The following is a 13,272-nucleotide window of genomic DNA, read 5'->3' on the forward strand; positions in this document are numbered from 1 at the left end:
ATGTACATTTGTGTGATACAAAAATGTTGTGGTCCAGTAACAAAGCAGAGATTTAATATACAGGATGCAGGAAAGCTATCAATTAAAGATGAGAAATATTAAGAATTTAGGGATCACTTTCTGGGATGCAAATGTTATGCAAAGTTTTCCACCATTATAATTGATCTACTACAGATATAATCATTTCATTATAGCACTGCCCACCGATGTCCAGGATTTTTCCCAACTTTACTTTGTAAATAACATTTTAAAATGTTTATTTTAGCTGCTTCATCAGTAATGTCTATTAGGCAACAAGGAAACACTGTTTTAGTACAGTTCTGCTGGGTTCTTGTTCTCTGGTTTAGCCTTATTAGGCTTATCCTCAGAATATCGTCGCCGCCGGTTTTCTTCATTGCCTTCTCTCTGGCATAGGCCCTCTTCGCTGCTGGCCTGCAAGCTGTCAAAAGTGCTTTCCTTGGTGTGGTCCTTTTTCAGGTTTTTCTGGACCTTATGCCTTCTCCGGCAAAGGCCTAAGCACTTTTCAATGCAGTTTAGTCTGGTCTCTGTGGTGCATGCATACATTCCAGCTGGCACTGCTAACACCATGGCACATACAATAACAATTATATGGATAAGTTTTTCCCTCTGTTCCAATTCACTGATGTCACTACCAGTCATAAACACAATGCATTGTCCTTTCCGGGGTCGTTGACTTTTTAACGTGATACAAACTTCATATTTAGTTACTGGAAGTAAATCATTAACAGAATATGTATAAATTCCAGGACCAATATTTATGACATCCTTCTCCTTGTCATCATATTTGCCAAAATAAATAGTATACCATGTTTCACTTGGATTTACTGTCACGGCAAACCATTCTAAAGATATTCCGTAAACGGTCTGCTTGGCAATTCTTACATCTATGTAGACATTCTCATCTGAAGACAATGATGGACTGAAAGAGTATGAAGGAAACATTGAGGGATCCCCTGCTCCTGGAGACTGGACATGTACAATAATTGAAGAAGTAGAGTTGCCAAGGAAATTTTTGGCTAAACAGTTGTAGACTCCAGCATCTGCAAGGTGTACTATTGGGATCACCAACTCAGATTTTATGGTCTCTTCATCGATTAAAATAGTGGACACTGTGAATAGAAGAATATCGATCACTATACTGGTAAATGTTAAACATTGCTGTCTATTCTTAAAGGAGTTGTCTGGGCACGGGGCGGTTTTTCATGCTGATGACCTCTCCTGTGGATAGGTCTTCAGTATATGATCGGTTGGGGTCTGACACCCGGACCCCACACCGGTCAGCTGTTCCGGGCACAGATGATATGCAGTGGCCGGTGTTGGAAGCAGATGGCTCTGAACACTTGATAGTGTCCGTTCTGCAGCTCTGCTCCTATTCACTTGAATAAGAGGAGATGCAATACTGCAGCACAGCCGCGATACTGTGACCAGAGCCATCTGATTACGACACCAACCACTGCATAATATCCATGCCCGGAGACAGCTGAACGGTGCGGGGTCTGGGTTTCGGACCTCCACCGATCATATACTGATGATGTATCCTGTGCATAAGTCATGTGTATGAAAAACCACTCTGTGCCCGGACAACCCCTTTAATAGACTGCATGACATACCTATATCACATATGTTACAGATCACATTCTATCACAAGTGGCTCTTTTTTTAAATAAAAAAATGTTAAATGGATTACTGGAGAAGTAAAGCATGTTTCTGAAAAATCGTGCTTGTCATGGTAAGTTCACAACAGATCTCGAAAGCATCACTGTCCTTGATGAAATGTATATTTAATAGAATTGATAAATGAGTCCATGTACATGTGGTGTCTGCACATTTCTAAATTTTGCTTTTGATCACATGTCGTTTATTAACACTAAGTATATCTACACTTTTGAAAAACATTTTACAGCTCACATTTAGGAATGATCTACATAAGCAGCTTTGCATTGCTGATTTAGTGCTATACCTGAGTTACAGAGTGAATTATAGCCCAGAGCTGTATTCACTGTTCTGCAGTTTCAGAGCTAAAGTGAGCATGTCCTGCTGGCTCAATGCCTGCACAATGCTCACTCTAGCGATTTGCATTCTGGGAAGTGTAGCCTTTACAGAATGTGCTGTACACAACCTGGTAAGAAAAATGAATCGCCCACTGCATTATAGAAGCTCAGCTAAGCTGTTGACAATGCTGCTTAATGTTTTATGTAGATAATACCTATATATAAACTGTATTAAATAGCGCTTAATGGTGGGCATACACTTCAAAGATAAATGTCTTTACAGAGAACAGCATAAGGGCCCTTATACACCAGCCAATAATGGCCGTACAAACTAGCGCCGATCAACGAGACGGCTCGTTGATCGTCGCTCATACTCTCCTTTCACAAATAGCTATGATCAGTAATGTATTTGGACCAGCGACCATTACTACGATCGCTCGTCCCCATGCATTTCTATCATGTCGGCACATCACAGAGAAATGTGCTGCCAACAATTATAAGATTTTGTGTTGCACAAACGATACCATCAGTTGATGAACAAGCGTTTGCTCGTTCAATGGCTGATCTTTGCTCTGTTTACACAGGGCAATGATTGTGAAAGAGCGTTCATATAAACGCTCGTTTGCCTGATCATTGGCCCGTGTAAAAGGGCCTTAAGGCTGGTGCTGCATGAACCTTTTGTAGTATGACTTTCCAATTTTAACTATCAAGCCACAGTCCAGAGGAATACTCTCTCTCCCTGCTCCCTCCTCCTGCCCCTCCTCATAGACTTGTATAGGCAGGCAGTGAAGAGTCACACTACTGCCTACTGCAGCCGTCAATTCTGCTCTGTAACCACAGATAGACTTTGCTTGACAACAGGGGATAGACAGCAGATTAACCCCTTCCCGCCGCAGCCATTTTACAGGTTTTTAATTTAATTTTTTCCTCCTCACCTTCCAAAAGCAATAACTTTTTTATTTTTCCATCGCTATAGTTCTATGAGGGCTTGTCTTTGGTGGGACGAGTTGTAGTTTTCTTAGCGCCATTTATTTATTTTATTTATTTGTGCCATATAATGTACTAGGAAACAGGGGAAAAATTATTTGTGGGTAGAAAATGAAAATAACAGCGATTCCTCCATTGTTTTTGCGCTTCGTTTTTACGGAATTCACTCTGCAATTTAATCAACATGTTAACTTTATTCTGTGGGTCAATACGATTACTGCAATACCAAATATATATAGTTTTTCTATATTTTACTTCTTTTACAAGTAAAAACCTAAGTGTAAAAAATTTAATTTATTTTGTGTCACCAATTTCCAAGGGCCATAACATTTTTATTTTTCCGTCGATCAAGTGGTATTAGGGCTTATTTTTTGTGGGATAAGCTGTATGTTTTAATGATACCATTTTGGGGTACATGCAACATTTTGATCACTTTTTATTCCATTTTTTGTGGGAGAAGAGGGGACCAAAAAAATAGCTATTCTGGCGTTTACAATTTTTTATTTTTTTTACGCCGTTCACCGTGCGGGTTAAATAATGATATATTGTAATAGTTCAGACTTTTACAGACGCGGCAATACCAATTATGTTTACTTATTTATTTTTTTTACCATGCTCTAGGGGGAAAATGGGAAAAGGTTTTTTTTGTGAACTTTTAATATATATATATATTTTTACATAAAAAAAACAACTTTATTTTACTAATTTTTAAAAACATTTTATTAGTCCCTCTAGGGGACTTCAACCAGTGATCATTGAAATCGCTTGCATGATATACTGCAATACTAATGTATTGCAGTATATCGTCTTTCTGACAGGCTTCTATTAAGCCCTGCCGTAGGCAGGGCTTAGTAAGAGCACAAAGATGGCGGAACTGGGGGCCTTCTTTAGGCCCCCAGGCAGCTATAGCATCCATCGCCACCCCGCTACTGCATTGCGGGGGGTGCAATGAGCTGCTAGAGGGAGTCACCCCCCTTTTTGTAACGATTTAAATGCCGCAGTCGCTATTGACCATGGCATTTAAAGGGTTAAACGAGCGCCATCGCACTCGACCGCGAACCCGCTCATTACTATGAAGTGTCAGCTGTAGCATACAGCCGACACCCGCATCATATTTAGCGGGTTCACTCCGTGAGCCTGTTCCATACTTCCCCTACCCGGATATGACGTATGGATACGTCAAATTTCGGGAAGGGGTTAAAGGAAGGAAGACACCTAGTGGCAATAACTTCACACAGAATTTGTATGGATAAAACAATTAAATGTTAACAGTAAGTAAATTACAAAGATTAGTGTAAGTTGTCTAAAAAGTTTATGTCCATTTAAGTTGCATTGCCTTATGTCTTTTATCTGTATAATGTCAGAGATTTTTAATATTCGACAACCTAATTTTGTTTAAATCTGACTTCACTGTTAAAACAAAATTACAATATGAGATGAGTTCTGATATCATATGCAAATTAACTGCATAACTGTCCTGAATATTTTTTAAATGTGGCTATATATTGATAGAAAATTAAGAGCATGCATAAATATACAAATGTGTCTTCAGATCACACCTATTTTCTTTCAGTTCTCAAATAATAACCGAGAAGCACGGTGTACGGTGACTCAGAGTTTACACTGTGACCTTGCAGGAGCAAGACAGACTTGTTTTTAAAAATTTATGTGACTTCCATTCATCTGAATAGGGCCTGCAGAAATCCATGCACATGCTGCAGAAACAACCGCTTTCAGGTGAACGAAACAGATTTTCAGTCGCAGAAATTTCTGCCATAAACATTTATTCAATTATTTGTCACGCGATCCCCCCTACTTTTCCACCAATCCTTAGCCTTCTTATTTATAATGCATGCTCTCCATTCCCTCCATTTACAATGCATACTCTCCATTCCCTCCATTTATACTGCATACTCTCCATTCCCTCCATTTATAATGCATACTCTCCATTCCCTCCATTTATACTGCATACTCTCCATTCCCTCCATTTATACTGCATACTCTCCATTCCCTCCATTTATACTGCATACTCTCCATTCCCTCCATTTATACTGCATACTCTCCATTCCCTCCATTTATACTGCATACTCTCCATTCCCTCCATTTATACTGCATACTCTCCATTCCCTCCATTTATACTGCATACTCTCCATTCCCTCCATTTATAATGAATACTCTCCATTCCCTCCATTTATAATGCATACTCTCCATTCTCTCCATTTATAATGCATACTCTCCATTCCCTCCATTTATAATGAATACTCTCCATTCCCTCCATTTATAATGCATACTCTCCATTCCCTCCATTTATAATGAATACTCTCCATTCCCTCCATTTATAATGCATGCTCCCCATTCCCTCCATTTATAATGCATACTCTCCATTCCCTCCATTTATAATGAATACTCTCCATTCCCTCCATTTATAATGCATGCTCCCCATTCCCTCCATTTATAATGCATACTCTCCATTCCCTCCATTTATAATGAATACTCTCCATTCCCTCCATTTATAATGAATACTCTCGATTCCCTCCATTTATAATGCATACTCTCCATTCCCTCCATTTATAATGAATACTCTCCATTCCCTCCATTTATAATGCATGCTCCCCATTCCCTCGATTTATAATGCATACTCTCCATTCCCTCCATTTATAATACATACTCTCCATTCCCTCCATTTATAATACACACTCTCCATTCCCTCCATTTATAATACATACTCTCCATTCCCTCCATTTATAATACACACTCTCCATTCCCTCCATTTATAATACACACTCTCCATTCCCTCCATTTATAATACATACTCTCCATTCTCTCCATTTATAATACATACTCTCCATTCCCTCCATTTATAATGCATACTCTCCATTCCCTCCATTTATAATGCATACTCTCCATTCCCTCCATTTATAATGCATACTCTCCATTCCCTCCATTTATAATAAATACTCTCCATTCCCTCCATTTATAATGCATACTCTCCATTCCCTCCATTTATTGAGTGAACTCCTGTCAAACAATGAAAGTCTATGCCTGTATGAAAGGCCATTGCCTCATCAAAGCACTAAACGGAAGCTCGCTTTGTATCTGGGACCCTACAGAAGTTTTAGCAGCTTGGACATTCAATTAGTTCTACAAAAAAATGGAATTTCTTTTATTTGTAGAGCTTGCACCCCATCCAATGTCTTCCTAGACGGCCCTGTTGTTTTTCAGAACTAATGTCCTGGTTTTGAATCCATGTGGTTTCTTTGGATACTTTATTTTCCTAGCACACTCCCACAATTAAATATTAGATTGTGAGCCGCATTGGGGATAGTGTTAGAATCATGGCTCTCCAGCAAATTAATGTGGTGCAGGAGTAGGTTTCCAAGCCAGATAAAAATCTATAAAAGTGCTTGAAGTTTTGAATATATTTATATCAGTAATGTGCTATGGAATATGTTGTCACTATATAACAAAGTAGATAACCACAGATTTATTTCAACTTACCATTATAAGTTTTGATGTTTGATGTTTTTAATCCATGAGTCCATAATATCGATGGTATAGGTCTTGCTGTTATGAAACACACCAATGTAGCATTTAACCCCACCTGGACAGTAATGTTTGATACTAATGAGTTGGTGGTTGGCTTCATGCAGCTGTTTAACTCCAGTTCATGAAAGAACTTGCCAGCTCTAGAATCTGGGCTTGCACAGGTCAAGTATGAATTCATCAATATAATAGGTGGACTGACGGTTTTCACAAAATGAACAAAGCCTTTAAGACGACAATCACACATCCAAGGGTTGTCATGTAAGGCCAAAACTACATTGGTAATTATTTCAGTTCTCTCGGATGCATGCGCTTTTTGATACAAGGGCCAGTTTGTAAAAGCATCTTTGGAGATGATGGTAAGCTGATTGAAGGATAAGTCTAAGTAGGTCAGATTGGACAGAAACTTCATTGCATGTTCTGGAAGAACATCTAATCTGTTGTGCTTAAGGTCCAATATCCTTAAAGCAGGGGTGTCTTGAAATGCAGTCCATGGTATCGATCGCAGTTTGTTTCCTTGTAGTCTTAATTCTTTTAGACTTTTAAGGTTTTCCAAGCTTTTTATATGCATTAGTGTAATGTTATTAAAATTAAGCCAGAGGTATTCTAAAGATTTAACCTCACCAAAAAACCCCCGAGAAAGTTCAGTGAGGTGACATTTTTCTATTCTTACTTTGCGAATATCTGGAGGAATGTCATCTGGTATTCTGTTTAGGGATGATGATGACATGCAAAGTAGACTCCTATAAGGTGGACAACACGATAAAAAGAAAAATGTAAGATAAGATTTTGTTATACGTTCACACGTGCCTGCAAATACTTTACAGTTCTGGATAAAGTTTCCCTTTTATTGGTTATCAATGTAACATTGGTACAACGCTGGTCCATTATTTACCTTATGTGTATCATTTTGTTTTACCGTAACTTTCATCCATGATGCCCAGAGTGTTGCCCCCACCCTCTCTATTATGGTTGTCATTAAAACTAATTTGATGCTTATTTCAAGTACGTAAGATTGGCATTACCCATTTGCCCATTGGTTAGTTTAAAAATAATATGTACACTGTTGTTGTTGTTGTTGTTGTTGTTGTTGTTATTAACCCCTTAATGACCGGGCCATTTTGCACGTTAATGACCAAGGATTATTTTTTGTTTTTTCACGGTCGCATTCCAAGAGTCGTAACTTTTTTTTTATTCCGTCGTCATAGCCGTATAAGGGCTTGTTTTTTGCGGGACGAGTTGTATTTTGTAATTGCACCATTTTTAGATGCTTACAATATATTGATTAACTTTTATTAACTTTATTTTAGGAGAGAATTGAAAATAAGCAGCTATTCCAGCATTAATTTTCACGTTATAAATTTACGCCGTTTACTATGCAGCGTAAATAACATGTTAACTTTATTCTATGGGTCGGCACGATTACGGGGATACCAAATATGTAAAGGTTTTATATGTTTTTCCTACGTTTGCACAATAAAAACCCTTTCAGAAAAAAACGTACTTGTTTTTGCATTGCCGCATTCCAAGAGCCGTAATTTTTTCATTTTTCCATCAATGTGGCCGTATGTGGGCTTGATTTTTGCGGAACAATGTGTAGTTTTCATTAGTTCTATTTTGGGGTACATAGGACTTATAGATCAACTTTTATTTTACTTTTTATGGGGGGGAATGGGAGAAAAGAGAGAATTTTGCCGTTGTTTTTTGCGTTTTATTTGGACGCCGTTCATCCGGCAGTTTAATTAATGTGTTCATTTTATTGGTCAAGTTGTTACGATCGCGGGGATACCATATATGTGTATGTGTGATTTGTTTTGACACTTTTACTAAATAAAACCACTTTTTGGGCAAAAAAAGTAGTTTTATTTGACTTTGACTGTAATTATAATTTTTTTTTTTCACAAACTTTATTTAACTGATTGACATTTTTTTTGTTCAAGTCCCACCAGGGGACTTCACTATGCGATCTGCTGATCGCATATATAATGCTTTGGTATACTTAGTATACCAAAGCATTATTGCCTGTCAGTGTAAAACTGACAGGCAACCTGTTAGGTCATGCCTCCGGCATCGCCTAACAGGCAGATGCTGAAGACAGACCTGGGGGTCTTTGTTAGACCCCCGGCTGTCATGGAAACCCGACGGCGACCCGCGATTTGTTTGCGGGGTCGCCGATGGGGTGACAGAGGGAGCTCCCTCCCTCTGTCAAACACATTAGATGCCGCTGTCACTATTGACAGCGGCATTTAATGGGTTAAACTGCCGGAATCGGAGCGCGCTTCGATTCCCGCAGTTTCGGCAGGAGCCAGGCTGAGTATAACAGCCGTGCTCCTGTCGCTGATCGCGTGGGTACAGTGGCAGTACCCGCGCCATCACAGGACGGATATATCCGTCCTCCTGCGCGAACTAGCAGCTGCTGAGGGCGGATATATCCGTCCTTCGGCGTTAAGGAGTTAAGCTTTGGTCTGATAAAAACTGGGCTTACTACCTCTATAACCTTTGTTTTGCTATTATGGCTTTGTGCTGAAAAAGGCCTACCATATATCCTTCTAAACTGAAAGAATTGTGTGTTTGTAGACAGTCCCTAATGTCTGCATTTATATATCTGTAATGCTGTTGGAGGTTTTGATATGCAGTATTGATACAGTAGTTTTACTGCATAGTTCTGAATGTCACTTGAATTGCCATTAATGTAGTACCTGAAGACAAGGAGATATATTTCAGACTACAATGTAATTATGGTCCATCTAAAAACAAGGAAAAATGTTTCCCAAGAAATGCATGCTATTACTATAACAAAATGCCTCTTATAAGGGTGCCCATAAAGGATGTTGCCGAGCCGCCGTAGTCGTCAGGCGGCAAAACCGCACTCGTTTTTACTGCAAATTTCTGAGGTTTTTGTCAGTGCTACAACAGCATCAGCCACATCGTGTACGGTCACCATAGCACGAATATTCTCAATAAATCGAATTATGCTATAGTTCCCACAGCAGTTATTATAAAATGAGACATTTTGAGAATTATTAATATTATGTAATGTTTTTGGCTCACTGGTTATGCTAGGGATCTACCAGTAACAGTAATTGTTAAGGAAATGGCAATAAAGATTTAAGTTAAATACAGACATTGCATTCTATATTGTTATCTACTCCCTGATAACGAATGAAACAGTTAAAGTAGGTAAACTGTTTACTTACCGCCCAAAAGTGTCATTTGAACAAGAGCATCCGGTTACACAAGACAGAGACACTGAGCCAAATTGTGAGAAGAGAAGTGGCAAAAGAATGAGGTTCCAAGCTGCATCCATATTCTTTCTTGGGTAAATACTCTACTCTTATTCTGAGAGACAAGTAGAGAGGTTCCAAATAGTAAATCCTATTAACAGTAATCTTCTTATAATCAGAGCAAGTGGCTGTTGAAGACATTAACACAAATTTAAAGTGAAGGTTTCGTTTTACTGTCAAAAAATATATTTTTGGTTATATTTTTGTTTGCAATCTTGATTTTTTTCATTACGCTCTGATCATTACCTTTCTAAGATGGCTCCTAAGGAAGATTTTAGTTTGGAACCCAGTGTGTGTTTCCTTTCAGTGATACTTGCCACAAATAATGTTGTCACATAAAGTACTACAAACAGTGTAAGATCATTCACATACGTCTCACCTAGGCTGTAATGTCTCCTCACCTTTAGGGTACGAACATACTAGACGTATACTCTGCATAAAACGACACAGCGTGTAAAATAACTTTTTTTTTTATTTACGTTTTTTTGCGGTGAAATTGCAGCGTTTCCGCAGTAAATCTCGCAAAAAAAACACATAGTATCTTGTTGGGGATTTTACCTCCCCACTGAATTCAATGGGGAAAACCTGTAACAGAAGAGCAGGGATTCCGCAGCATAAATTGACATGCTGTGGCTTAAAAAAACGCACCGCTGGTCAATTTATGATGTTTTTTCAGGAATTTTTCTGCTGTGTGTGGATGAGATTTGTTCAAATCTCATCCACACTTCTGCTACTGTATTACCCTGAAGAATTTTGGCAATTAAATCCGTTGAGGAAATTCTGCAGTGTTTATACTGTGTGTGTTCCTACCATGAGGTTGTAATGTCTCCTCAGTCCTTCCTTTCTCTCTGCTCCTTGCTCCTTAAAAAGTTCTTCTGAGTCACTGCAGCCTGCTATGTGACATCTGAGAAGGAATGCAGCTGCAGGATCAATCACTACTGAGGACAGAGTCTCTGCTGGCAAAGGGTATCTTCTACTGAAAACCTGACTACAAAGGACATTGTTTGTAGTCAGGACTCACCAGCTCAACACAACATTTTATAAACTAGTAGCAAGAACTCCAAGGAGTGAAATCAAACTAACAAGGCATAATTAATAATCAATATATTTTACAAAGTTGTATATTTTTATATGTTATAGTTATCTGCCTCAATTTTTTTTTTTTAATGGTGAACTTTAACGTCTTTAAAATTGTAAACAGGAGAAAAGAGAATTTTGTAGTGATTTTATTTAAGAATTGTAATTATTCTAGTAATCTTCTTATTATTGTAAATATTTCACATTTAAGAACTTTTTTTTTATACTGGTATTACCTTGACTCTGTACATTGCGTACTATAAATTGATAAGTTGGAAAGTATTTGTAGACAACCGCCTTTTTTCCACTTATTTAAGTGACATTAATGTTACACCGTTAGCAAACAGGTTAACCCAAGGATCATGGAATAAAGATGGGGCAAACAAGCACCAGATCCTCTAGTCCTGGTGCTTAGGGGTGTAGTAGTGTTAACCAGCACCAGATGGGGCCCCATTTTAGTCACTGCTTTTGGGACTTCTCACTTATATGTACGCCTCTGTTTTAAGAGAACATATTTAGTATACTTTGACATTTCTTTATCTAAATCTCCTCCTCACTCAATTACTTACATCCTTCCGTGTGTAAAAGGGCACAAATAGTTAGCTATCAGTCACAGGATTCTAAATAAATAAATAAATAAATACATTCTAAGGTGTACTGAGTCTTTTTCCACAAATATATATATATCAATCTGGTCAACTCAGCAGATAGAACAGCATGTTAAACAGGACATCTTCACTTTAAATCCTTCCCAACATCCGCCGCATATATACTGCTCTGTTGGGAAGGTGTTCCCGCCAACCGCTGTACAGTTGCAGCGAGTTGATGGCGTGGGCTCTGATAAGAGTTTTATTATTTATTTATTATTGTAGATAGCTCCACACACAGCCCCCTGTAGATAGCGCCACACACAGCCCCCCTGTAGATAGCTCCAGATACAGCCCCCTGTAGATTGCTCCACACAGCCCCCTGTACATAGCGCTGGACACAGCCCCCCTGTAGATAGCTCCAGATACAGCCCCCCTGTAGATAGCTCCACACACAGCCCCCATGTACATAGCGTCAGACACAGCCCCCTGTAGATAGCCCCACATACAGCCCCCTGTAGATAGCGCCACACACAGCCCCCTGTAGATAGCTCCAGATACAACCCCCCTGTAGATTGCTCCACACAGTCCCCTGTACATAGCGCCAGACACAGCCCCACTGTAGATAGCTCCACACACAGCCCCCATGTACATAGTGCCAGACACAGGCCCCCCTGTAGATTGCTCCACACAGCCCCCCTGTACATAGCACCAGACACAGCCCCCCTGTAGATAGCTCCAGATATAGCCCCCCTGTAGATAGCTCCAGATACAGCCCCCCTGTAGATTGCTCCACACAGCCCCCTGTACATAGCGCCAGACACAGCCCCCCTGTAGATAGCTCCCTGTAGGTAGTGCAACACAACCCCCTTATAAGAGGTAGCCGGCCCTACTGCTGCCATTCTCCGCTCTGCTTTGACTCACCGTCAGAAGAAGGCAGGATTCTTGTGGCGGCGTTCTCACTGGTGTCGATACCGGCCCGGGAGTGGACCAGTCCAGTCACCTGACCTGTCACCTGACCGGTGAGGTCAGATGACAGGTCAGGTGACTGGACTGGTCCACTCCAGTGCCGGCATCGATCCCAGTAAGAAAACAGCCGCAAGACTCCTGCCTTCTTTTGATCGCAGCTGTAGTCGTCTGGCATGCAGGGCGCCTGTCAGCATCGATCAGCTGTTTTGATACAGCTGCCGCTCCCAGCGGTACATTATCAGACCGCCCGGTGGGGCAGCGGTAAGAAACCGGGACTGTCCCGCCGGATCCGGGACGGTTGGGTGGTATGACAATACGTTCTGGGAGCTTTCCTGGTGCATACATTACACGGATGGGCAGGATGTAATGTGAAATTACCTTTAGGCCTTATTTACACTAGCGTGTTAAACATCCGTGTGACGGCCGCTGAAACATCAGCCGTCCCACGGACCTTTGTAATTCAATGTGGCCGTTCACACAGCCGTCGTTTCAATGTACTGTGTGAAGGGTCCGTGAGAAAATAGGACATATCCTATTTTTTCACGCTTCACGCATCCCTCCATAGACTCATCTATGGGGGATGCGAGACATCGCGTCCCGCAGTGCCGAGCACGGATACACCTCAGGCGTGAAAAACGACATCTGAGGTGTGCAACGCTTGTGTAAATAAGGCCTTAGGCTGAGTTCACATGGGGAAGATATGCTGCGTAAAAGAACGCAGCGTAACTGCCCTGTGCGCCACAGGGAATTTGGGGTGAAAAGCCACACCAAACTGTGGGGCAGTTTCTTGCCTGGAATGTCTGCTGCAGCGGA

The 13,272-nt window shown here is 40.3% G+C and overlaps 1 protein-coding gene across 1 annotated transcript; it reads right to left on the reverse strand.

Moving 5' to 3' along the window:
- Positions 1 to 309: 309 nt before the first annotated feature.
- On the reverse strand, positions 310 to 9,849 carry LRIT2 (leucine rich repeat, Ig-like and transmembrane domains 2). The gene is made up of 3 exons (XM_075842803.1): positions 9,740 to 9,849; positions 6,498 to 7,285; positions 310 to 1,130 (listed from the first exon to the last, which is right to left on the reverse strand). Exons 1-3 carry the CDS (start codon positions 9,847 to 9,849, stop codon positions 310 to 312), a joined length of 1,719 nt encoding a protein of 572 aa, XP_075698918.1.
- Positions 9,850 to 13,272: the final 3,423 nt, after the last annotated feature.

The sequence above is a fragment of the Rhinoderma darwinii genome, chromosome 11 (assembly GCF_050947455.1).
Source record: "Rhinoderma darwinii isolate aRhiDar2 chromosome 11, aRhiDar2.hap1, whole genome shotgun sequence".
NCBI classification, from domain to species: domain Eukaryota; kingdom Metazoa; phylum Chordata; class Amphibia; order Anura; family Rhinodermatidae; genus Rhinoderma; species Rhinoderma darwinii.

Bases quoted from the DNA above. Each gene is read 5' to 3' on its own strand.
- LRIT2 (XM_075842803.1), bottom strand. From the start codon at position 9,849: ATGGATGCAGCTTGGAACCTCATTCTTTTGCCACTTCTCTTCTCACAA. The intron at 7,286-9,739 runs GTAAGTAAACAG...TCCACCTTATAG, and splicing joins TCAAATGACACTTTTGGGCG to GAGTCTACTTTGCATGTCAT. The intron at 1,131-6,497 runs GTAAGTTGAAAT...TTCTATTCACAG, and splicing joins AAACATCAAAACTTATAATG to TGTCCACTATTTTAATCGAT.